The sequence below is a fragment of the Schistocerca piceifrons genome, chromosome X, assembly GCF_021461385.2.
Source record: "Schistocerca piceifrons isolate TAMUIC-IGC-003096 chromosome X, iqSchPice1.1, whole genome shotgun sequence".
In the NCBI taxonomy this organism is placed as follows: Eukaryota; Metazoa; Arthropoda; class Insecta; order Orthoptera; family Acrididae; genus Schistocerca; species Schistocerca piceifrons.
The window spans coordinates 693,318,851-693,346,822 of NC_060149.1; the positions used below are offsets into that span (position 1 = coordinate 693,318,851).

The 27,972-nt window shown below is 40.7% G+C and overlaps 1 protein-coding gene across 1 annotated transcript; it reads right to left on the reverse strand.

Moving 5' to 3' along the window:
- Positions 1-5,827: 5,827 nt before the first annotated feature.
- LOC124722621 lies at positions 5,828-27,968 on the reverse strand. The gene is made up of 2 exons (XM_047247756.1): positions 26,661-27,968; positions 5,828-5,926 (listed from the first exon to the last, which is right to left on the reverse strand). Exons 1-2 carry the CDS (start codon positions 27,966-27,968, stop codon positions 5,828-5,830), a joined length of 1,407 nt encoding a protein of 468 aa, XP_047103712.1.
- Positions 27,969-27,972: the final 4 nt, after the last annotated feature.

The window sequence follows — 27,972 nt, forward strand, 5'->3', positions numbered from 1 at the left end:
AGAAAAGTATGCTGGAGCACTTAAATTTACACGGTATTTCACAATGGAAAGATTGTACCTTTTCGTTTCTCATGATTAGTGACTGCAGATGTTTTGCCTTGGGATTTCAGTGATGGATATTAAGACGACGTATGAGCTTTGAAAGTCTTATTTAGCCCATCTGCTTGCTTGGAGAGTTCTGGAATGTTAGGTTTCCATAGCATCGTGACGGTCTAAGCACAGTTCAGGCAGATTAATGCGGCACAGTTTTTCTCGGAATATAGTTTTGGCACACAGCTGGTAGTTATAACGCTCCATCTGGGTGACTGATTCCACCTTGTTCTTAGAACATAAGTCTAAGAACTCCACTTAGATATAATCGACAAGGCTAGTGGTCGCTTAGCGAATGCTCGCTCCTTCGAGCCCAGCTGTGCGACAGATCTGTTTGCCCGTCTTCCGTGTGGTGTACTGTGCTTTCTGACTCAGGCCTTAGCTAATGCTGTCCACATTACCATAGAGCCCCGACAGTATCTTCGTGATAAGTGTGATGAGAAGAACAAGAACGAACGAAGGTTAGGCGTTAACGTATTGTCCACGACGAAGTAGATAGTGATACAACGCAACTCGGATAGGGAAGAACGTGTAAGGAATCCGGTTCCGTTCATCCTAAAGGAACACATCTGCCATTCACTTTAATGTATATAAAGAAATCACGGAAACCCTAAATCAGGATACCCAGAAGAGGATTTGCATCCCGCTCCTGCTGCGTTAAAAATGTGTTGCCTTGCTGGGATAGTGGAAAGGTAACAAAACCATCGACAATTCAACGATAACAGGGACACAGAGACATGCAATTATGAATACCAGAGAATGGGTCGTTGCGAACGGCGCCCGCGAACTAAACTTCATTGTGACTACAAACCGCCGCCCATACAAAACAATTACCTTCAGTAACGAACAAGTTCACGCTTCATTGAATAAACTGGCCAGACTACACAGAACAAGAGGATTCATTTGCAGCTATACGGGAATAATGTGTATGATTGATATGGTATTCAAGGCCTCTTATGAAGACTCAGGATTCGAATTAATATTGTTTGGGTATGTTTAAATCAGTATTTAAGTATGTTAGCACTAAGCCATTTCTGTGTATCAAAGTAATATACGACATTACAGTTATAACATACTCTATTTACATAATCGAGTGAGATGATACAGCAGTCAAGGCACGGGACTAGTATTCTGCAGGAAGGAAATTCGAATTATATCCATATTTAAGTTTGCCGCGATTTCCTTAAATCGATTAAGGGAAGACGTTCATGTAATTGACAGTAAGTTCCCAAAGTTTCAATGATGAAATCGCATCCGAAGTGCCTAAAAAATAATTAAATGAGTGACGCGACCTTCCTGCCACGACCACTTTTTGAACCAACACTTTAATATTCACCCCGTGGATTACTTTCAAGAAAACTTTCACGGGATATTTAACTTACAGGTTTCTGGCCGATTCTGAACTTCTAAAAAAAGTGTGTTCATGGCAAAACTCAGAAACCAAATGAGGCTCTAAATTCACGCATATGGAAACGATGCCCCAAAATACTACATTTTCATCTGATGCAGTAGTCAGAATTGCAACATATGATGCAGTTCTTGTATGTAATTATGGTGAAGGTATTAGGGGTATAGGCTTTAAGAAAATAGATTTACATCGCCTCTCCGCAGCAGAAAAGTCAGTTGAAGACATGGTAAAGGAAAGATTAGAAAGAACAAGAAACCAGAAGAGAAGCCTTGAAGGGAAAAAGGACCCTGAACACAAATCTGGGGACTTCTGAAGATGTGATATAACAAAAAACGTTAGGTGAAATTTAAATTGCATTTCCTGAAAATTAAAGTTTATGTACCTTTTTCTCAGAATCTATGAAAGCTATAATAATGAAATTTGGTACACTTTTTTTCTATAAATCCAATAAATGTTGTCTCAAAAACAAATTTTGAAGTTCCGAGTGTACGCTAAGATGTGAGGCAAGTCGCTTGCAATTTTGCGTGACTTTTGTGTCATACTTACAGAATTAAAGTCAAAAATTATTAAACTTCACCTGCTTGATATACTCACAAAATCTAATTAGAAAAACTTGCTATATGCAAAGAGATTAATCAGAGAAAATTTTGTAGAAATCTCTTGAACAGTTTCTGAGAAAAATGGGCACGTATTTTTTATAAAATAAAATTTTTAAAACCATTCATCGAACTGTAGTCTCCAGAGATCTTGAAAAAGTTGATGAAACATGTAACTGCAAAGAATATTTAATGAACTGGTCGCACGACTGACGTGAATACATTGAAGAATGTGATAATCTTACAGAAACTGATAGATATACATTTATTTCCTTGTCCTCTGTATCAGATGCCGCTAATGATGGGCTTTGTGCTTGAATACAAGTCTGTCAATTAAATTTTCTTATGTGCAGCTCATGATGCACAGCAATATGTCTTTAAACAAATAATGAAGAATTTTTTTACATTTCTATAAGGTAACGAGGTAAGTGTAACGTGATTCGATGGGTCTTATCGTGAGAAACTGGCACACGAATAACGTAATCTTCCTACCTCTTTTCATTTTGTATAGTGCTCAATATTGGCGAATGTTCTTATATACTATTATGTACTGAGACAAAAATGTTGACAATCTAAAATACTACAAAAACTGCATTGCAAATAATATATTATGAAATGTAAAACGTCTTAAAATAATGTATTGTTGAAGTATCGCGAAAATTCAACTTAAATTCTGAAAATTCCGTAAGTGTAAGGCTTGAACGACTCACTCCGCTGTCCGACCATCCACTCTTTCCTTCAGTAGCCGTTTTGGAATATGCCAAGGACATTTATAGCTTTTGGTAAGTGCTGGTAGTGGCTGCACTGATTTCCTCTCAAGTTCTCCTCTTCTCCTCCGCCATCTTCCTCTTCCTCAATGTATAGATTTTCTGTGATGGAGTTTCCTGCATCAGTGTTATTGTATCTAAGATTTTCGGCAACATCCATCTTGGACAAATAGTATCACATCGTGCGATGGCTTTATCATTTCTTCCCAAGTGCAGTAGTCTTATTTTCAGTATTTTCAGTGTATGATTCAGTTATTCCTGTTCCCAACCCAACCTAAGCTTAGGTAAACCAATAAGTGATCGGAAATACATAAAGCAGATACACACGTCCTAAGAACAAACAAATATTGTTAGATCTACGAATGAACAGAGTAAAGAGGTACTGACTGCCAGCCCTCGTAGGTGTTTGAAATACCATCGCTAAGACCCAACGCATCACTTTCTTAGTTATTTAATAGAAATTTGTCCTGGTAAATTCGATGTTATGTATGAATAAGCGACGTCTCCGTTCAGGAGTGAGTTTGTTCGCTAAAGTGAATGTCCTAGGGAACATGGAGCAGTAAACTGCAAGATCGTTGAGTACCTCATTAGCTGATCTCTCGCAAATGGTGGTGGTGGTTGTTAGTGTTTAACTTCCCGTCGACAACGAGGTCATTAGAGACGGAGCGCAGGGTCGGGTTAGGGAAGGATTGGGAAGGAAATCGGCCGTGCCCTTTCAAAGGAACCATCTCGGCATTCGCCTGAAACGATTTAGGAAAATCACGGAAAACCTAAATCAGGATGGCCGGAGACGGGATTGAACCGTCGTCCTCCCGAATGCGAGTCCAGTTTGCTAACCACTGCGCCACCTCGCTCGGTCTCGCAAATGAGTACAATGTATACTCACAACATAGTTGACTTGTAAACAAGGAAGCAAATGTAAAAATTGAGAGCATTTTTATAATTTTAAATTTATTAAAAAGAAGCAATTTTCACAATAAACACTGACGAACCTTGGCGCTTTCCCAAGTATTCCAGAAAGAAATACGTTAAGCATTTATGACTCCAAAGGAATATGAAAGCAAAATTTTAAATGTATGTAAGCTGTCCTATCACAAAATGTGACAACGTACGTAGACGAGGATCTGGTGACGTCACAGCATAGAATTTCACATTTCACTATATTGCTAAGCGAGAAACGAAGTGTGTGACATCTTAGATTTTTGCTACGTGGAGAGGAACGTGGCCAGTGAGATGCGGAATCGGCTTTACGTCATAGGCAAAACTTAAGAGCCGTCATACTGCATGGAGCTAAAATGAAGTTGGTGTCTTCTTTTATTACAGAGTACATGGTATGAATATAAACTGTTTAAAAGCATCACGAAAACGCGTTTATTTGTTATAATAAAATGATAGAAAACTACATTTCGCTTTGTAAAGGCTTCCTGTACTTGGTGCTTTTAGTGTTATGACTCCCCGTGAGCTGTGCTACAGCAAATTGATGATGTATAAGAAAGTGTCGTTTTGGCTACAGTTTGTCATACTTAAATATCAAATAATGACATCCGTTGATACAGCCGTTACACTACGTAGGTGTCACTCAACTGAGGTGCAAGTGTCATGCTGAAGCCGTAGCGTAGGCGATTGCATTGTGAACTTTAAAAAGCGAGATAGAGGTTCCTGTGTATCCATTTGAAAATTTTTTTCCACGCTTTGTTTTCTGAAAGATTCTGAGTCTTTCTTAGTATTTAACAGAAGTATTATCTCCAATAGTCGACGTTATTTTTTGTAAATAAGAAATCTGTGACAATTCTTGTTGCATAGGCTAACGACTGGGATGTTTTTCCAGTGGTCAGAAAACTTAACGTAACTGCTAATGTATGACAGAAGTAAACACAAGTTACACACTGGAACGTTTTGCTTCTATGAAACGTTGTGTAAAATATACGACTTACCTCTTGGTTTTATGAACTGCCTCATGTTTATATCGTCCCGTTAAATATCTTTTAATTGCTGGCAAGCAGCTTCGAAAAATGTCCTTTACCATTCGAATAAAATTATGAAACAAATCCCAGTCTTGACAACTATATGAAGTACGTTACATCAGAGTGACGGTAGCCAATACAACACCGAGAAGATAAATATTATATATGCGTAAACTGTCATCAGGCTCTATGCTTGAACTCTATTCAGTTTAAAATTGAAAATGAGACGGAGGTTTAATTGAGTTAACGAATAACAAATACTAGTATGTATCTCAGGCCGTTGTCCAAGATTTTGTAGTGTTCCTCTAATCAGCAATTCGCTGTTGAATCCATCGCCTAGTCCAAAATCTTCTATGCAATTTTTTCCGCACGTCTTCAACAGAGTTAATGCAACCATTTCACGCACGTCCATTTTCGTAAAGGAAATGTGTGATTTTAACGATAGATACAGCCAAGAATTGCCGCTGGAGAGGGCAACGTTGGCAAATCACGTTGAGGAGATGTAACAGGTCGTTACAGAGCGTGCGACAACCATGGGAGGGGAGGGGGAGGGGAGGGGGGCACAACGTCCTGCGTGTTTCGCGACGAGAAACACGTACCGTGAAAGGACGACATAACAGTTTGTAGTTCAGTCAGTCGACATATCCACCATACTCTTCTCTATTTTCTCTACTCGTCTTCGACTATCGCTAAAAGAGCTAACGAGGCTATTTCATGTGCGTGCCCTTTCGTGTAGAGACTGTTTTGGTTACGAGCCATATATAGGCGTCAACTGCTGCTGGAGATTGCTCCGGTCTCTATTCACGTTGAGGAGCAAGTGCGATGTACCTGCTTGTTTCTGAGCGTGCATCAAACACCTTTGAAACGAAATTTGGCATGCTTCACCGTCAGAAATATGTCCCGCGCGAGGACGGCTTAATGCGACTTGTCAGTGAAGCTTCAACAATAAGAAGACACAATAGATGAGAAGAACAAAATGGACAATCGTTTGGTACGCATGCATTATCGTGTCCGGTCGTGGGGCGATGAATGGCTGGCAGATTGGTAAGGCCCCGCTGTGATGCGTGGGTGGCGCGAGGCGCACAGGTTGTAGGCGGAGCGCTGGACAAACAAAAGAGCGCCATCAAGCGTAATGTCACTGCCGGAAATGCCGGCGCGATCCCTTCCTGCTGTTACTTAATAAGCGGCTGCGATGCGTCCTAACACGCCCAGCCCGACAGCCTCAGGGCTTAGCGGCCGCGGACCGGACCTCCTCAGCCAAGCTGTGAGCTGAGGTATAGCGAGCACTACGCTCACAAGCACTAAATTCTGTTAGAATTTTCCCGCATCGTGTAAACGAGGACTTTGTCACTTCTAGAAAGACTAGTCATTTCGTAATTCACTAGATAGGAATATATTCGCATGTCAACAAAAGTTTTGGAGCACCCCATTACGTCCTGCAGGTGTGTTGCTGTTCTGATTCTTCCTGTACAAGTAGTATGATCATCCCTGATGCTGTTTGTCAACATACACACAGCTACTATGAGCGCTACCAATGGGTAGAAAGGCAATCAGCGCCCACGATCATATTCTCTGGCAGTGTGCCAGTAGACAAGATGTTACAGACAAGGACAGGAATGCATTAGGTAATGAAACAGTATATAATATAATAGGGAATGACGAACTGTGGAATTAGCTGAAATCGCTGGCAGCTAAAATATCAACTCATGAACTGCAAGCCTACATGGCCGAGAGACAATCAAGAAGAGGCCATACATCATGATACCGAGATGCACCTCTCCAGGACATCCACCAACAACAACCTTTTGGATTCAGAGAGGAGATGAGCGTCAGGGTGGACCACGAACGATTTCCTGAGACCCTGACAGGGGGTAAGAAATCAAACGAAATTCAGTTACTCTGAAATAAGCCAACAGAGACAGTGCGTCCCTTATACCAAAATACTTATTAAATATCCTGAAACAAAACCACTGAATTTCTTGATCAGCCTTTGTATGGATTAGTGCGTGCCCTGATGTCTCTTATTTTTTCTCACTATTTACCTCCGCCTTCAGGTTCTCTCAGGAACTGCACTTACTTGATAGATAATGCAATGTGGAATGCCTCATGAGTAACATGGATGTACTAAATTTCACTGCAGCCTTATTGTTGCTCGAATCTTATCTTCTCACTATGTCTATATTAACCATCTCCCCCTCATCATGATCATTTTCTATTCATGTGTTATCATGATCATTGTTAGTGTCATAGGCATCAAAACATGAAAGATTTTCGACAAAAGTACACATAACGTTTCACGCTTTTACTGGACCTGCTATCACTTAGTATTACGCTATATCACGTTTGAAATAGAGCATCTATTGGAGAATGAAAACAACGAAAATGTAACTGTTTTCTCTATAAAATGTCGTGCCTACTCGCGGAACGTTCATTGTTTCCCGTATTTGTTAATTACACATTCACTGATAGTTTAGCGAACCGCAGCCTCTCATATTAAGTAAAAGGTAATGAGGTCAACACAGTGACTCTAACGCCATGCAGCAATGCACCTAGCAAGCTTCGTGCATGCAACAAGACCTGCTTGCATATCTCCACGAGAAGCACACTTACTTGCGGGACCTGAAGAGGGACATTTCAGTACAATATATAATATCGCATTTAGTGTCAATGTCAGGGTCTAAAATTGTATAGATAGTACGATAATATCGAAACAAAAATATCGATATCGACATCATCAGTACGTATAATTTCTTTTGTATGTCTTTTTAAGCTTATCCTTAACACAGGACCACTTATTTGGAGTAGAAGAGAAAATACGAAAATTATCGAAACAAAAGTATCGTTCTGACCTGTCACATGGTTGATCAGTTTTCTATAAATGTTTAAGCGTTTCCCTAAGACAAAGCGGTTTATTTAGAATACAAAGTGAAATATGGAAATTATACAATGTCTGTATTGTCAGTACTGAAACCATTCTGGACAACGTACAAGGAACCTTCCTGTCATGCAAATTTCTTACACCCTGAACGCCGAAACAAATTATAAATAAACAGATGGTCTCAACGTGAAGCTTATAAAACTCTTCATACCCGAGAAGTACGGAAGTTGGCTGTGTTGCCTGTGTGAACAACAATAATCACTAACCACACTGACTTTCATTACTCTTCTAGTACTTTGTTAGCTTTTAGTAGACGAAATACCTGCTGAAGCAAAGATACAGTGGCAGTTTCGATAATAGTGAAGCAGGAAACTCTTTGGGCACAAGAAAGACACAATTCTTTGTTAAGTTGTAGAGAGTAGGTAACGCTGACTTCCAGCTACTCGTGAACGCGGGTATCAACTTGTGTGAACAGGCACCTTACGAGTTTCCGAGTGACCGCGAGACCGAGAGCACCTACTGCTGGTGAGCTGCCCTCCAACATCTGGATAACAAAACATTCATTACGGTCTATACATGTTTCACCAAAGACTTTAGATCATTCCGGCTGCCTATGTCAATACTGAAGCCACGTTATGGACGTAATACAGTAACAGAATTTAGATTAATTGATTTTCGTGAATTTTAACGTGCCTAGCGACCGATCGGTACGTCGACACGTTTTCTGGTCCACGTGGACGTTCTTGCTTCCGCTATTCCTTCTATATATTTTCTGATACCCATTCTCAATGTGTTCTTAATGCCTTTTTGTAATTTTAATCTTTATAAGAGTTCGTAAGGCTTTCATTTTTGTAACGCGTGGTCACGCATTTTCGGCATTTAATTGTCGGCCACGTGTATGCTCGCCTTGTGACTGGAACCTACATTGCCTTATTACCCGTCTCAGTATGGATCAATTTGAAATTTTGGTTAGTGGTTTCGCACACCCACTTCATAATTTCGTAATTATCGGTCTACCTTCTCCCATTGTTACGATTTCATCTATTTCTATTAGACTCAATTACTGGAATGTACCGTTGAACACACCTGCACACCTGGTATATAAATCTACTTTATTTCAACATAAGAGGTAAATTTGTCCCTCCATGAGTCTGCGAGATGCGGGACAGGTGCACAAGATGAGTCTGTTGCGTAAATTATCTGTTCATTCAATTTATGTATATGATTTCAAGGCTATAAAAGAATTGTTAATACACATAAGTAATGAGCCTCGACCAGTAGTAGAGGTAGTATCGATTCTTAATAAGAAAGTTTCATTCAGCAAATAAAAGCACGAAAATTACAAATAAACAATAGCTTTTGAAACATATCCTGTTACAAACACTCATCACATGCAGTGATAAAACTAGTCTGTGTTTCGTGTTCTCGGCATGCTAGAATTTCGAAATATTGGGACACCAATTGACCTGAGCTGCAGTGTGGCCACTGTTGAAGGAGAGATTTCCCTGTACTTGCTGCACATAGGAAAGGGGTTCACTGTCCTTCAATAAATCATCATGTTGCAGTCCACTAGGTTCTCCGAAAAGCTTTATTATTGCTACTTATTTCGATTGTTAATAATCAGGATCAGGTACAAGAAGATTTTAATCACAGCATCTGCGTAGATGTAAGTGGCCTTCCGTTTCACACTACATAAACTTAGAAACACGAACTGGACAAAAGAATTGAAAACAAGTGAAATCACACGTAGCGTGCCCAGCGAAATTAACATACTTTAATGCACAGTGACAAAGACCCCATAAAAATTGAAAACAAAACATTAGCCTACGCCGGAAAATGACTTCCTTCATCAAGAGATTCAACGTGCCATAAATATACTAGGGCTATTCCGAAAGTAAGTTCCGACTGATCGCGAAATGGAAACCACTGTGATAATCAGAAATATTTTATCTGCAACAGTTAGCTACAGCTTCCAACCACTGATCTACATAGACACCACTCCGTCTTAGACATTTGTGGTAGCGTTGTACCTACTTTCCAATACCCTCGTCATAGAAGGCAGCCGCCTGTGCTTCCCGCCAATCCTCTACGCTCATCTATAGCTAGTTGTCTGTGCGAAAATGTTGTCTTCATAGCCAGTAGTTAATTTGAGCAGAGATGAAACACAGAGGGAGCCAATTAAGAGCTGTAGTGCGGGTGATCAAACATCTCCCATCAAAAACACTGCAGGAGCATTTTCATTGCCCCTGCAGATTGCGACCGAGAACTGTCAAGAAGTAGGAACCGTATGACAGTTCTGTAATCTGGGCTGGATAACACTAGGCGAAAACTCTCACCAGGACTTCATACCTGGCGGGAGACACTATTTTCTATGCATCTTTATGTGCTCACTATGCGCTCTGAACTGAAAAGAGCGAAATGATGCAACCAACAGGCATGCTAGAGACACTATCGAACACCTATGTGCAAAGCTTTATTATATTTTCACAGTGGTTTCCATTTCTTGACCGATCGAAACTTACTTTCCGATTATCCCTCGTAATAGCACACTACGTCTAAGCTCTGCAGACTTGTAAATTGTTTTATTACCAGAATTGTTAGGGGTCTGAACCACAATACGTCGTTCAGACACCTAACAGTGGTGCTGGTTTAAAAATTTACATGTTTCCATATGTGTTGATCTCCTGGGCAATGTCAAAATTCTGTGTATTCAGTTCTTTTCTCCAGTTCGTGTTTTATACACTAATTATACTCTTAATGCAGTGCGACACCACTAATCATAAGTGTATACTTTCTTGCCACGCCGCCACTTCGAAAGTAATCGTTTGTGTTGAGGTGTTAACGGCGGCGTACGCATAGGCAGTAATTCCCTATTCCGGCTGCTGCTAGTGTCCAGCCGACTCTGCGGCAAGACAAAGAATATTGCAAGGAGTCCGATACTCTTTCTCGGATAGCAAATGCGGATGTACTTGGTGCACAACACAGTGATCCTCCCTTGTGGAGGTCAGACGTGGTCGACCGGGATCTTGTCGACGAGTACGCCTGCCCTCAGGTTCAGATGCAGTCCGACATTGTCACATCCGAAGGCCCAACAACTCAGGATATTGCACAATTCGATCAGCAAGTCAAATGGGAACACCCTCTGCCAGGTGCTGATAACGCTGTCTCAGACGAGTACGTAGCACTCCGTGTCCTTCACAATGATCACTCAACATCTGACGCTGTTTGCGTCCCTTGTGTACGCTACCATGCCTGGTAACAACCCGAATCGCGAAATATGCTAATATACTCTGGTTGCCGTTCTACCTGTCCCAGAATGTTTCAACTCTACCATTTACAGTGAAGCGCCAAAGAAACTGGTACAGGCATGCATATTCAATTACAGAGAGATGTAAACAGACAGAATATGGCGCTGCAGTCGGCAACGCCTATATAAGACAACAAGTGTCTGGCGCAATTGTTAGATCGGTTTTCGCTGCTACAGTTGCATGTTATCAAGATTGAAGTGAGTTTGAACGTGATGTTACAGTCGGCGCAAGAGCGATAGGACACAGCATCTCCGTGGTAGCGATGAAGTGGGGATTTTCCCGTACGACCGTTTCACGAGTGTAGCTAGAGTATCAGGAATCTGTTAAAACATCAAATCTCAGATATCGCTGCGGCCGGAAGGAGATCCTGTAAGAACGGTACCAACAACGACTGAAGAGAATCGTTCAACGTGACAGAAGTGCAACCCTTCCGCAGATTATGCAGATTTCAATGCAGGGCCATCAACAAGTACTAGAGTGCGAACCATTCAAACATCGTCGATAATCGATTTCGGAGCCGAACGCCCACTCGTGTACCCTTGATGATTGCACGTCACAAAGCTTTACGCCTCGCCTTTACACTGACATTGGACTGTTGATGACTGGATACATGTTACCTGGTCGGACAAGTCTCGTTTCAAATTGAATCGAGCGGATGGATGTGTACGGGTATGGAGACAACCTCATGAATCCATGGACCCTGCGTGGCAGCAGGCGACTGTTCAAGCTAGTGGAGGCTCAGTAATGGTGTGGGACGTGTGCAGTTGCATTGATATGGGACCCGTGAGACGTCTAAATACGACTCTGACAGGTGACACGTACGTAAGCATCCTGTCTGATCATCTGCATCCATTCATGTACACTATTAATTCCGACAGACTTGGGCATTTCAAGCAGGACAATGTGACACCAACTACAGAGTGGCTCCAGAAGCACTCTTCTGAGTTTAAACACTTTTGCTGCCCACGAGACTCCTCAGACGTGAACATTACTGAATATATCTGGGATGCCTTACATCGTGCGGTTCAGAGGATACCTCCACGCCCTCGTGCCCTTACGGATTTATGGACATCCCTACAGAATTCATGGTGTCAATTCCATCCAGCACTACTTCAGACATTAGTCGAGCTCATGCCATTCGTGTTGCGCCACTTCAGCGTGCTCGCGAGGGCCCTACACGGTATTAGGCAAGTGTACCAGTTTCGTTGGCTCTTCAGTGTATGTATTCGCCGATGGTGTGTACATGTGCGAAGTTAAATTTTCATCCGATCACGTCTTCTGGGTGTTCCACTTTTTTGCAGAGAGTGTATGTTCCAGACAACGCCGTTGGAACTATTATTGTCCGCAGCTCGTGGTCGTGGGGTAGCGTTCTCGCTTTCCGCGCCCGGGTTCCCGGGTTCGATTGCCGGCGGGGTCAGGGATTTTCTCTGCCTCGTGATGACTGGGTGTTGTGTGGTGTCCTTAGGTTAGTTAGGTTTAAGTAGTTCGAAGTTCTAGGGGACTGATGACCACAGCTGTTAAGTCTCATAGTGCTCAGAGCCATTTGAACCATTTTTTAACTATTATTGGATTATATACCTTGAGTTTCATTTTGGTGCAAAGTGTGTGTGATGTCATTTTCTTTTTCACGCAGAAGTATGTCCGAGTTACACTAATAATTCGTTATTTTATGTCAACTTTAACTTGCTGCTGTTATTAAACCGGCGACGCACATATTTATGTTTTCTTCTCAGCGAAACATATATCTCATGCTTGCAACGGGACTCTCTCCACTGCTCCTCTGGACTGCTCCAAGACTTCGGTCTCTTCACTGTTTCTATTTTGCTCGCATTTTGGGCTAGGTCACTCATTATCCCCACCATATCGACTTCTCAGTTTTTCATTACGATTGGTGCCATTCTCATTGATGTTCATTTTCAGATGACTTTCTCGAGTATCATGTTAAACATTATGGACGAAGTGCAGCTCATTGTCACAAAACTGCGTTTATGTTAAATTTGTTGGACCTCTCCCTGGTATTTCACCTTTGCACTTGGTTCTGCACACTTATTTCTTTAGTAAACTGTATTCCTTCAGTATGTTACTCAGCCTCAGCCCATGGACATCAGTGTGTCCCTTGGAATAATGTATAAATGCTGGCAGAATTGATCTGTTGTACCTTTAAAACTTCTCGAAGATTTGTCTTATGGAAAGCATTTGAGACATACTTGATATTGGAAGTTATTTGTTATAATTTACCAACGTCCATAAATTACATTTTACGTGTCTACTATTCACGAGCAATCTTTGCTGTCATATCTGTACATTCTGATCGATTTTCGTATGCTCACTACTGCTTCTGCTACACTAGTTTATCTTGGTCAAGATTCTTATGGCGGGAGGCTCCGCATCCAATGAGGATTGAGAGGGCTGTGACGGCCCTCATGGCTTACAATTATGAGACGTAAACAAAGCCTTCATCTTCCTTCCATACCGTTCGACTGTGTTCTGGAGTGATGGTGTGCTCTTGCTTGTATGTGATATCGAATGATAACAAGAGTGGTTGCGTTGAAATACACTGAGGAGGATGGAGAGCAGCCTACAGTTTATATTCATGAAGTAATACTGAGAATTGTACACAAAATTTCTCCGTGCACCTGTTCTGGAAGGCAAGGTAATGTGATTGAACTGTCTCATTTTTAGAGTTCTGAAGGGCGATCTATTTCAGTTGTTAAAAACCATTCAACAGACAACATCGTATAAATATTTCTTTATTCAAGACAACCGGTTTCAGCGAAGTCTGTTGAAACTGGCTGTTTCAAAGAAAGAAATATTTTATGTGATATTGGCTGTTCAATGGATTTTAGCAAGGTAATGTTATTTCATTTCTAAAGGGCTTTTTGCACTTCGTGTTTTTACGATTCTTTGTCTTTGTCTCATAGTGGTGTGTGTACCATGTGAATTATGTACTGGTATTCTTTGGGTTTTAATAATCAAAATTCAAAAGAGAATATCATATAATTATTAACATTTCGTAACATAATCAATTAAATAAACTAAAATGTACATTTCCGTGATTTTGGTAGTGAGTAACCATAAAGCCTTGCACCAATGCCTTGCACAGGAGTAATTAGAGAAATGATATTGTGCCTTCAGCTCAATCATTAGTTCGTTGATAACCACTTCTCAAGTCGTACAGATTATACGAAAAGAAATAATTTGTTTTCAGGTTCCAGAAGGTAAGTTAGCCTTGACAATTCTAGATCGGCATCTGTTCGCGGCACTGATACAATATTTTGTGGGAACCGTTTATTATTAGTTACTAACATCCATAAATGAATCCACAGTTATGATGCATGTCTTTCCTACTATGGATAATCTAGAATTATAGACGATGCTTATGGGATCCAAGGTTAGATTTAGTAATAAGAAATTTTTTCAGTTAACGACAGTAAATCATTTCAGATGCCGAAGAATATCCGTTGTGTTAAGTATGAGTGTCTGTATCGAATCATACTTGAAGATCAGTCAGATCGCGCAATAATATTATGTTTTGGGCTTTGTTCCCTTAGTAAAGAGTTTTAATCAGGGCAAATTTATGCGAAACATTTTGACCACTACTACTAGAAGCGCGTTTTAAAAACACCATAGATTCTTCCTGCACGAAACCCTGTTGATAATTTTCAAATACTTACAGAATCAAGAGGTTCAATTTATCTATCTTGGCTAATGAAATGACTTCGTGTGGTAAACCCAGTACTGAGAACACAGTTAAAAAAATTGAGTCTGAGATGCGTTTGTACTAACTAGGACAGTATTTCACACTGAAAAGAATGGTGCCTCGTAACCAAAGATTTGCAATTACCTCGCAAACTGCTCATTTGAGGTCCCCATCTTAAGTGAAATGTTTTTGCTTCGGTTGTCGCATATCTTCACGCGTGTCAGCTTTCACTGTCATTTGTTATACACGCTATGTATTTTCTAAACTACTGTATTATGGTTATTCTCTAGAAGAGTTTTGCTTGCAATGCTTAATAACATTCACATACACAGAATTAGGAACGTTCTCGAGAAACAAGGAATAAAAATAACATACCAAAGAATAACTCAGTAAAGAAAAGCCTAAAGAAGGAAGATGAAAATGATACATATAAAAATGTGACATTTATCAGCTTCAGTGCAACAACAGTGATGCTCTATACCAGGGCGGCAAAGAATTTGACTCGCAAGCTGATTAAGTCTTGGCATGAGTTCCATAGCGCTCAGCGTCGCCATACACTTTCCCCACCGCAGTCGCGCTGCATATGACTTGGTTCTGTATTTCATAATTCTCAACAACATAGATAGAAAAATAACTTCTCAATACTTTTTTGCGTGCTGAAGAAACTATAATTTTTATCTGGTACAAACTATAGGCATATTCACAGACACAGGTAACTTCACAGATTTTGGCACTTAGGTTGCCACGTAGTCATGGCGTATTTGGTTTCATAAACGAAAACAGGTCTTTCACACAAATCAAATACATCGAAGGAAATACTGAAGCACTTCTACAACCTTATTACGGGGACGTGGAAACTGTGTCTGAGGAGAACAATGTACAACTCCTGGAGAGTTTTAACGTGAAGGGATTTGTCCTTAAAACAGGAAATACTCTGCAAGTCAGTCAGTTACAACTGCATATGCTCAGGGACGCTTTCAACTGAAACGACAAACAGCCTCGAAAACAGCTCGAAAACACGTGTAAGATTGGCAGTGACCACAAAACGTTTGGGAAACAATCTTTACATTTCTTTCAAGGTCACAGTGAATTCTTCATACCTCGTGTTTTCTTTAACGGTAGTTAGTTTAGGGAACTGGACTGTGTGTGTCAGAATATGTCCCAGCTGTAATGTGATTTTGCCGGCCTCGGTGGTCGTGCGGTTCTAGGCACTCCAGTCCGGAGCCGCGCTGCTGCTACGGTCGCAGGTTCGAATCCTGCCTCGGGCATGGATGTGTGTGATGTCCTTAGGTTAGTTAGGTTTAATTAGTTCTAAGTTCTAGGGGACTCATGACCACAGCAGTTGAGTCCAATAGTGCTCAGAGCCATTTTGTAATGTGATTTTCTTTTTAAATGCATTCCCATCAAATCAGAAAGTTGTTTCTCATCTTGCAGTGTCTTACTGTGGGCAGTATGCAGTCAAGTCCACCTAAAACGCAAGGTTTGCAATCCATCCCGGATGTTTTAATTTTCATTACTGCTCTCCTTTTACCTTCATGAATTCAACAATAGCGTTCCAGGCTTGCTCATAGACTTAACCAATGTACCGGGTGATCAAAATGTCAGTATAAATTTGAAAACTGAATAAATCACGGAATAATGTAGATAGAGAGGTACAAATTGACAGACATGCTTGGAATGACATGGGGTTTTATTAGAACCAAAAAAATACAAAAGTTCAAAAAATGTCCGACAGATGGCGCTTCATCTGATCAGAATAGCACTAATTATCATAACAATGTGAGACAAAGCAAAGATGATGTTCTTTACAGGAAATGCTCAATATGTCCACCATCATTCCTGAACAATAGCTGTAATCGAGGAATAATGTTGTGAACAGCACTGTAAAGCATGTCCGGAGTTATGGTGAGGCATTGGCGTCGGATGTTGTCTTTCAGCATCCCTAGAGATGTCGGTCGATGACGATACACTTGCGACTTCAGGTAACCCCAAAGCCAATAATCGCACGGACAGAGGTCTGGGGACCTGGGAGGCCAAGCATGACGAAAGTGGCGGCTGAGCACACGATCATCACCAAACGACGCGCGCAGGAGATCTTTCACGCGTCTAGCAATATGGGGTGGAGCGCCATCCTGCATAAACATCGTACGTTCCAGCAAGGTGTTTATTAGCCAGGCTGGGGATGATGCGATTCTGTAACATATCGACGTACCTCTCACCCGTCACGGTAGCAGTTATTTGCTGTCCAGCGCCATCTGTCGGACATTTTGTGAACTTTATTTTTTTGGTTCTAATAAAACCCCATGTCATTCCAAGCATGTGCGTCAATTTTTACCTCTCTATCTACATTATTCCGTGGTTTATTAAGTTTTCAAATTTATACTGACTTTTTGATCACCCGGTACTTTACAGTAATATATAAAGACTCCACGTTCTTCCTTCAGTTCCATTGAAAATTATTGAAACTGACAGTTGAATAATGGGTGCAACTTCAGAAATTTTACTTTTCATACACCAGTTTCTGCACATGATACGTGCCTGAAAATTTAGCGCAAAATGCATCTTGCTCTACAGAAGAACAATGAATCTCATCTGTCGATCGTAATTTTTTGCCCTTTCATTGTCATTTAAATCTTCCAATTCTTTTTGCATAGTATCATCGCTTCATAGCAAATTTGCAAAATCCATCGCTTATGCGATTGCGTAATATATGCTGGGAATTCTCATCCCTCTCTGTTTTCATTTCCATTCATTTTTAAAGGCTTTTGCCGATAGAGCGCTAGACAGCCTCATTTTGTGCAAACAGCTACTGGACCTGTGAACTTCTTTCAAATCACGAACAAATAGCGAAGGGTAAACAGCGCTGACACCACGATTCTGCCGAACTGAAGAGAGTTGTGCCGACCGAAAGATGCCACGCCGCACTTCTAAATGAAATGTCGCGCTGCAGCAAGTACTTCCGGAAAGGAAAGAGGAAAGACGAGACAGGCCGCGGCATCTCCCGCACACGGACCGACGGCGTACTCGGCCTGCGTGAAATTTGGCACGCCGTCGCTGACCCTGCTCTATATTTAGGGCAGACCATCAGAAATATTTGAAATAAGGTAAAAGGAACATAAAGAGCAAGGATAGATATCACGAGGCATTCAACATTTGCAGAACACCTCTGGCAAGAAAACCACCGTCCTGCTACAATAGAAATACACATCAAAATAGTCGGATCAGCAACAAGAAACATCTCCTAAACCTAGAACAGATCTTCCAAACTCAAATGGCATTAATAGAAAGAAAACACGTAATCAATGACCAAACAAACATCAGCAACCAAACGTTATTTAAACAAATAAAAAGTGTGATATATAGAAAAACCACCCTAGGCACCATAAAATAGTATCACATAAACTAGTCACTATACTCAGCATAGACCATCCACCAGTGAGCTATAGTAAAGCAGTAATTATACCACAGAAGCTAGGACATGTTAGCTCTCTTTACACACACACACACACACACACACACACACACACACACACAAACGATGGCATATTACGCCACTTACAAATTATATATGCACACACACACACACACACACACACACACACACACACACACACACACACACGAAAGCAGTAAAGCTGAAAAATATGGGTACACACAAAAGCAACAGCAAACACTCCCATTACCACTAAAACAAAACACAAGACGTAAACATCTCGCTACAGCAAAAAAAGTACACAAAATAGGGAGATGGCAGTGGACCTGCACAACATAAAAACGTGAATATATTTAGTGTTAGTAAAAGTGCAGTGCGTTAAGATCTACCACAGATGTGTGGAAGAACGCGAAGAATGACGTAAGAAACAAAAAAGGATCGTGAGTAACGATCATGATTTATTGCTATTTTCATTCGTAAATTAAAGCATGAGAACTGTTAATGATCGTAGCAAACAAAATTGTAAAAAAATCCATACTGTTACAGTGGCCATCGCAGATGCTTCAAAAGGAAGCAAAACGCGCTTTTATTGCAGTCGCAAAAGACAGTATTAACAAATGTAACTTGCAAATTACTCAAGAGCGTCACCACTTCCATTATTTACAAATCCTGAAATGTAAAGCTGGACATTTTCCTGCCTTTTCATTATACCAACACGAAGTGTAGCTGTAAGTGTTGACTGCGACAACATATACTTTGCTATAATGATGTCATAATAACATTACTAAGTGAGTTACTAGGTTCACGCCGTAAGATGAGCGTAGAAAAGAGTGAATAATGCACATTTGGGCAGCAACTGGACCTCTCTTGATCGTGAGATCACAACGCATCCCCATGGGACCGGCGACTCCAACCTGTTTCCGCTAGAGCAGGCACCGTTTTGTGTCCGAACCTTTATTATGAGTATGTACAATGTACGGCGATATCTACAAGAGCAATGCCGGCGGACAGCGAGAGACGAAGCACTGGTCCGTGTGACAAGCCTGAAATATCTTCTCGTTTACCTGTCACGGTCTGTCGTCTGCCATTAACGGCGGTGATTAAGTGCTCGCCGGAAGACATCCGTTGTGTAGATATCGACATGACAGCTTCTCTCGACGGTGACAGAGGGCTTTGTGTAGCTCTCATTCCGTACAACGAACAAAAATTGTTCGATTAAACAACACACAGGTGTTATTAAATTGATAGCACTAAATACTCGCTGTCGTAGGGGGAAACTTCAACACATCGAGAAGATGACAAGAAAGCAAATCGTTCTGATAGATATATGATCCGTTTGGAATGGTTTCCGAAGTAAACGCTTTCACGAAATTTACGATGAGTAGTCATGAAGTTTTAATTATTTCCTCGAAAAAATAAAGTTATCTGAATAATTTCTTGTTTGTTTGTACATACATGTCTGCAGCGGTGGCACACAATGAATTGCCTGCACCAAAATACCGTAGCACTTGTTAGGAGATCCAAAACGAAATGGCACAGCCCATTGACAAAGGAGAGTATTGTGCGGTAATTATTATTCTGCATTTAAAGGGGAACAAAACTGTAATAAATCCATGCTGAGTTGGAAGAAGTGCCCAGCAACAACACACTATTATCGTTAATAGACGCAGACGCTGCCATTGTGGTCAAGCAAGCCTCAGTAACGAAGTATGAAGTGTCGGACCATCTCTCTGTGTGGAACCGCGAATCGAAAGAGGGCCTGGTGCATGAAAACTATCGTATCACAATTTAAGTGTCAATGAAGAATTATAACATCAGTTATGGATCAGTTTTCAATGTCTTGCACCATTTTAAACATGAAAAACGTCATATCCCAACAGGTTTCGCAACTGCTCACACACATTCAAAAAGACCATCGAACCCAGAGAGCAGCAGAAATTTTACAGCTGTGCCAGAGATGACTTCCTTAATCTTTTGATCACCGTGGACGAGTGCTGGATGCATCACTACAAACCCGAGACAAAGGAGCAAAGCAGGCAATGGAAGCACGTGGATTCACCACAGATGAAATAGACGAAAACTCTAGCATTATCGGGCAATGTGATGCTGATGTTTTTTGAAATTGCTATGGTATGTTGCTAAAAGATCATGGTCGTTTGGATCAAATCGTCACAGGATTACACTACCGCATTCTCATTATGAGGTTTTACTTGACTTTACGTTACTTTGCTTCATTTCTTAGATTTTCTAGTAAATTTTGTGAAGTGTTGTAAATGTATTAAGCTGACAGATACGCAGTAACTTCGAAATCCATGGTGTGGTGTAGTGTGTTGTGTGGCAGAGAGTACCTGGCCCGCCGGATTCACCAACTGCCACCCATCCTTTTTCTGTCCCATTTGCTGATTACGTGGGGGAAAAATTATTATTCCATTTCTCATTACGCGAAGTGGAGAGGTATAACTTGGGGAAAGTGATAATTTTTGCGTCTCGTATTATACGTAGGCGTGCTGAAAAGAAATGCCTCCGAATTTTTATGTGAAAACTCTTCAAGCTTTTTAAATAAAACGCATGTTATTAACAGTTTGGTGCAATCGAGTTGCAAATTCGAAGAGATCGTTCAGACATGGAATACCCTCGCATTCAGAATGACAATGCAACACCACACACGAGCGCTGCGACATTTACAACCATCCGACACCTTGGATTCATTGTCATCGATTATCCTCCACACAGTCCCGACTTGTTCACATCCGATTTTTATCTGTTTCCAAAACTTAAAGAACACCTTCGAGGAGTTCGCTTTGATAGTGATAAAGCGGTGCAGACAGAGGTGACGTTGTGACTCCAACAACAAAGTAGAACGTTTTACAGTAACAGTATCAACAAACAGGTCTTTCGTGGGAATAAATGTGTTCATCGTCAGGGTGACAATGTTGAGAAGTAAGTATGTATACATGGAGAGTCCAGATGTAGAACGTTGATGACGTTTGATTTATTTTAAAAAAAGCTTAGAGTTTTCACATAAAAATTCTGAGGTAGTACTTGTCATAGCTCCGTCGTAACATGCACTTGATAAAGTATTTTTGATCACATTTGATGCTGGCTTACTACGACTTTCTGCAGACTGAAGAACTCTAGTGTACGAATCAGCACGGATACCGTAACATGAGTTTTGTAATTTTATGGAGTAATGCCCCAACTGGCACAGAGCACCAGTTTACTCCTGTACTAATGGATTAATACGAGTAATTAAAAACGATCTCTTACTGATCGTTTATAAATTATTATACTGAAAAGTAACTTGTCTCTCATACTTTGATCAGGTATTACATCGCTTCTGGCGATATTCCCTATTGAGAATGACGAACTGGGTGCTGTTACTACGTGCCTATTACATACCTATCCTTTTATGTCCAAGCACATTTTCATTTCTGTTCTGTACTAAGCAACGGTGCTGAACTGCATTGAAGACTTTCCGGAAGTTAAGACACGCAGTTTCAACTGGTACTCCGCTATTTACAACTTCCTGGATCTCGTGAACGAAGATAAGAAGTCAGTTTCACATGATCAATGTTTACGGTACCCGTGCTGATTCGTACATTAGAGTTCTTCAGTCTGCAGAAAGTCGTAGTAAGCCAGCATAAAATGTGATCAATAATACTTTATAAAGTGCATATTCACTCACCTTAAATTCGTTTCACTTCACAGTTAATGTTAAACCGTTTACAGTAGTTCTTAAATAGATCACCATCAACACCAATGAACTTTTACACTATCAGAATAGAACAGTGCATCTTTTTCGTAGAACTTTTCTAGATTCCTTTGCGAAATCAACGATGGCAACGATATCACCTAGCAGTTCGTCTCACATATCGACTTCTCTTCTGTACTCAGCTAATCTTAAGTATAAAAATCTGGCAGTGTTAGGTCTGGCGATTGTGAAGGACAGTAATGGTGCCACACAACCTATTAGCCAGTTGTGAAAGTGCGATTTAGATGTTATGTCAATTTTCTTGTAGAATAGGAAGGGGCTCTACCTCGTTCTGTGCACCCAACAGAACGTCAAAACGGAAACATGCAAAAAACAATGTCCTCTCATCCATCCCTCCTAAATAACAGTATCGACCGACAAACACACAAAATGTGTATTAGCATCGAAAACATCAGGAATAGAAGATATACCTATATGAAACATTTGTGTCAAATGACAATTTCCGTCTCCTCCAGAAATATGGTCCTGTCTCCTGATAAAACCTATATATTGGTTTCCAGCACAACGCTATGAAAACTGACAAATGAAACAGTGAACTACTATGCAGATTTTTTCATAGTAAATTTACCTATGATCTTTTCTCTTCATATGTACAGTGAATATTCCATTGCCTGCGAGGTGATTTTAGACGATACACATACTCTGATTTTACTAAGATCAGGCAAATGCTGACCAGACCTAGGCATTGTAGGAGAAATCTTCCTAACATTAGACAAATCACAGGAACTATAATGACTACAACATCCTACTGCTAACATTATGACATCCCATTTAACAGTGTGTTTAACCACCTCTGGCACGCAAAGCACGTGTATTCTACAAGTCCTCGGTAGGTAATCTTATGTTGCTGACGGCTCATATACATGGCACACAAGTGATGACTACTGTCTGAGCTCCGAGTTGGCACACAGTTTCATCGATGATGTGTTCACATGGTTCCTGTATGGTGAATGTGGGTGTAAGTTATCATACTAAATTCATTATCAATGATCATTGAAGCACAAGGCCATGAACGAACAATTTTTACTGCACATTTCACTATCGTGTCTGATCATTTATCATCTGCTTGCTCTCTGCTGTGACATTTTTAATGTAATAGTTTTTCTGTATTGCGATGAGATATTTATTGTGATTATTTATTCTGGTAAGTTTCATGCCTTGCTCTAAATTTGTGAGGAGATAGCTATATTATTTTAAATGTTCTGCAAATGTGGAGTGTTTAGTACCATAATTCCAACATCTGTTATGTTCCTCATATCTTGTGCTAAAATTCCAGCTTGTCATTCCAATATACACTGCACTGCAGCTTGAACTGGTATACAGTTAAGTCCCAGATTTTTTCTTTCTTGGGTTTTGAAGTATTTAAGTACGTTTGATGGGGTATCTATTGTTTTATATGCTATGGAGAGGCCTTCTTTTCTTTAGAATGTTTGCAACCTTGTGTGTTAGTTTGTCCTTTTCACTTGTGTGGTGTGGTCAGCAGGTGCTTTAGTATGCATTGTCTCTGTATGTGGTCTCTTGATTTTTGTATTTTCTTGTACTACATGTGGTTTCTATTAGGTATTTTAGTTTTGATTTTCTAATTCAGCTTCTCTATTGTCTGTAGGCTACGTCATACTCACTGTCTATTGCTATTTATTTTACTTCTGTATTTATTTTTCTTAATTTTCCTTGTTTATTAGGATCTTCTTTACTCTGTGTAACATGTGTCTTAGTGCAGCTTGTTTTTGGTTGTGGGGATGATTAGATGTGTGGCGTAAATTGTCTCTGTGGCAGTAGTCTTTCTGTACACATTGAAAGAGGGTTTACCATCTTCCTTTTTATTGTTGTCTCAAGAAAGTTTATCTACTTTTCCATTTCCTTTCCTAATATAAAATTTGTGTTTTGTACATATTTCATATTAAATTTGTCTGTTCATGCTTTTGTATCATCCAGTATCATGTAGTAGAGAGGAAAGGAATATGTGGAAAACACTGATAAGGAGAAGGGACAGGATGATAGGACACCTGCTAAGACATGAGGGAATGACTTCCATGGTACTAGAGGGAGCTGTAGAGGGCAAAAACTGTAGAGGAAGACAGAGATTGGAATACGTCAAGCAAATAATCGAGGACGTAGGTTGCAAGTGCTACTCTGAGATGAAGAGGTTAGCACAGGAAAGGAATTCGTGGCGGGCCGCATCAAACCAGTCAGTAGACTGATGACAAAAAACAAAAAAAAAGTAGACAAACTATGTCAACATATCGGTACCAATATATGATTTCATATTTTCCTTGTGTGGCTACTTTTTTTCGAAGGTTTGATTTTGTAAATAGCTTATAAAGATGATGACTTGTGTTCCTGATCTCATTTTGTAGATAACATTCATTCTCAAACTGGAAGTAATTCTCTTCTGTTAACAGTTTGACAATGCTGATAATTTATATTATTACTTCTGAACTCAGTTTACTGTGTGATCTAAGCTTTTTTCATTACTTCTATGGTCTACGTGCTAGGAGAACATGTGCATGTGTTATTGATGTCACGACACCAGCGATGATATGTGTCATATATCTATGTCCTCCCTGTTTTCTGTCAGGTGTACTGTGGTCATTTTGTGTTACATAATTGATAATTAGGAATATTTCGGAAGTATTTTTGTATGTAATATGTTGGAACTCTTCAAAAATTGTCTCATTGGTGTATTGTGTTTGTGTGATTTTGGTTTGCTGCGGAATGTCGGTAATTTTGTATTTTTATGTGCTTTATTGTATTTCTGTTTCTAGCTGAGTATGTCTTAAATGTTTATAAGAGTTCTTTTTACATTTGTTTGAAATTGTGTAGCTCTATCTGATATAAAACAATATACCCTTTACCACACAAATACAGAGAAAGACATGAAAATTATAACAACAAATAAGCATAGCAGAGAACAAGAAATTGATAAACGACCAGACACACAAACAACAACTTACTACTAAACCATACCAAGAAGTTAACACACACAAACACAAATAGAACCTTTCACTACAGACAAAAAATACATCCAATAGATGGCAACATTCATAACAAGAAAGTTAACATGATGCAAGGGTATTTGTGCGGTGCTGAAAATGGTGTTTAGTTCTACAGGTCGTCGTCATCGGCTGATACTCGTATCCGAGTTTTCATTTCTCTCCTGAGATTTCCTTTGTCACGGTTCAGGCGTGGAAGTGTCGTTGATGGCTTAGCAATCCAATCCTAGCGTGGAACAGGCGGCCACAGACATTACAGCTGATGGAAGGTGGAGGACGTGGCTGAGCCTGGAGGAGTTTACGTCATTCTCCATTCTTCGACGTTCCAGCTCAAAGTTTTGAAGAGCATTTGAGGTAACTGAGCGCCAGCGACTTCGGTCTTCTGCTATTGTGGACCAGTTACTCGGATCGATGTTCAAGTTTTTCAGATTTTTCTTGTACTGATCCTTATAACGTTTGAGAGGGGCACCTCGTGGCCTTTTACCTGTGCTCACTTCGCTGTACAGCATTTGGCGTGGAAGTCTGTCATTTTTCATCCGCTGGACATGTCCGACCCATCTGAGTTGATGCCCAATGATAAGAGCTTCCATGCTATGCATTTTTGCTTTCTCTAGAACAGCCGTGTTGGATATGAAGTCATCCCATTTCAGGTTCATGATATATCTTAGCTTCTGTTGGTTGAAGCGTTCTAGTTTCTTCAGATCGCAGCGATATAACGTCCAGGTTTCGCAACCATATAGCAGGGTGGAAATGACTACAGCTTTGTACACCATCAGTTTGGTGTACAGTGTTAGGTCTTTATTCAGGAAGACACGCTTTGTAAGACGACCAAATGCTACATGTGCAGCACGTTATCTACTCTCCACATCTTTTCCAGATGAGCAGTTGGATGACAGTATGCTTCCCAGGTAGAGGAAATGGTCCACTTGTTCCAAGAGTGTATCATAGATGGATATGCTGAAGTCAGGAACGGAGGAGCCAGGAGTTGGCTGCGCCATCACCTTTGTCTTTGGAATATTGATGGAGAGACCAAATCGTTCGTACGCCCTGCTGAAGGAATCAACTGACAGCTGCAACTCTGCAGGTGAATGAGCTGGAGAGGCATTGTCATCAGCATACTGCAGCTCTGTCACACGAGTGGTACTGGTGAACCTTTTTGAATGGAGTCTGGACTGGTTGAATAATCCTCCATCAAACCTGTACTTTAGTTCTATTCCTGAATTGTTTACGGTTGTCTCGTAAAGCATAGCTGCCAGATACAATGCAAATAATGTAGGTGCAAGAACGCATCCTTGTTTAAGCCCACTTGTTATTGGGAATTCACCAGTCATTTCATTCTGGCAGAGGACCTGTCCAGTCATATCAACGTGGAGAGCTTCAATCAGGTCAACAAAATGTTCAGGGCAGCCGAAGCGTTTTAAGACCATCCACATGGCTTCTCTGGGAACTGTATCAAAGGCCTTTTCTAGATCGTAGAAAACAAGTAGTAAAGGCTTTTGCTGTTCTCTGCACTTCTCCTGTAGTTGTCGTGCACAGAAGATCATGTCAATTGTCCCTCTTGAAGGTTGAAACCCGTATTGAGACTCAGGTAGTATAGTCTCTGAAAGTGTCTGGAGGCGATTTAAAAGGATTCTTGCAAAAATTTTTCCAGTGACAGAGAGTAGAGATATTCCCCGGTAGTTACCACAGACGCTTCTGTCGCCCTTTTTGAAGATGGTGACAATTGTGGAGTTCTTCAAGTCAGCTGGTACCTTGCGGGTTTCCCACATTAATATAAGAAGTGAGAAGAGTCTAGTTTTTAGAGGCAAGCCGCCACCCTCAATAAGCTCCATCGGGATGCTGTCAGGTCCAGGAGCCTTCCCAGGTTTCACACTCTTGAGTGCCTTGCAAAATTCTTGAAAAGTTGGAGGATCAGCCAGCCAGGGTTTTGGAGGGTGCTGTGGGACATTTTTGAGAAAATCTCCAGCGGCAGTAGAAGGGCTGTTTAACAGTGAGCTGAAGTGCTCTTTCCAACGATTTAAGATGTCCTGACTTTCAGTAAGAATGGTGGAGTTGTCAGCAGCTTTCAGTGCTCCTGATGAGGAGCGGATAGGTCCATACAGCTCTTTAATACCAGCGTAAAAGCCACGCAGGTTCCTTGCATCAGAAAGATTTTGGAGTTCTGTGGCTTTCTGTTGCCACCATTTGTTCTTGATTACTCGTATTTCACTTTGACATTTCTGCTTGAGTTCTTGAAAGTGTGCTTTCTTTTCTGCGCAGGATGGATCTTGAGCAAGGGATAGATAAGCATCCCGCTTTGCATTGATGATGGCTTGGATTTCTCCGTGGTTGTCATCAAACCAGTCACTTCTTTTCCGTGCACTACAACCAACAACATTCTCAGCAGTTTCTTTGATGATGTTCTTTAATGTGGTCCATTCTTGTTCGACGTCATCTGTGGTTGCTGGAGCTTTGTTAAGTTGTTCAGACAGTATGTCTTGGAAGTGTGAGCGAACGTTTTTGTTGTTCAGGTTGCTTATGTTGAATTTTCTGCGTGGTGGGTTTGAAAAGTGGGATCGTGGCTTGCGATACTTTGGTACTCTCAAACGGCTGACTAAAAGTCTATGGTCCGTCCAGCACTCATCGATGTTTAGTGCTGCTTTTGTGATGAGAATGTCTTTCTTGTCACGCTGTCGCGTAATAACGTAGTCTATAAGATGCCAATGTTTGGAGCGTGGGTGCATCCATGTGGTCTTATAGCGGTTACGCAAACGGAATTGGGTATTGGAGATGAAAAGCTCGTGCTCAGCACATAGACCAAGAAGTAGCAACCCATTTGCATTGCAGTTTCCCACCCCTTGTTTACCCATGACATCTCTCCAAAAACGGTTGTCCCTTCCCACTCTGGCATTGAAATCACCAAGTAAAATTAATTTATCTTGAATGGGTATTTTAGAGAGAGTACTGTTCAGTTGGTGGTAGAACTGATTCTTTGTGTCTTCATCACTGTCTAAAGTAGGAGCATATACAGAGACGAAGGTGATGAATCTGTCTGAACCAATGGGTACTCTAAGAGTCATCAGT

Coding starts and splice junctions, on each gene's coding strand:
- LOC124722621 (XM_047247756.1), bottom strand. CDS start 27,968: ATGACTCTTAGAGTACCCATTGGTTCAGACAGATTCATCACCTTCGTC. Junction 5,927..26,660: donor TAATGTGGGAAACCCGCAAG/GTACCAGCTGAC, acceptor TTGTTTGTCCAG/CGCTCCGCCTACAACCTGTG.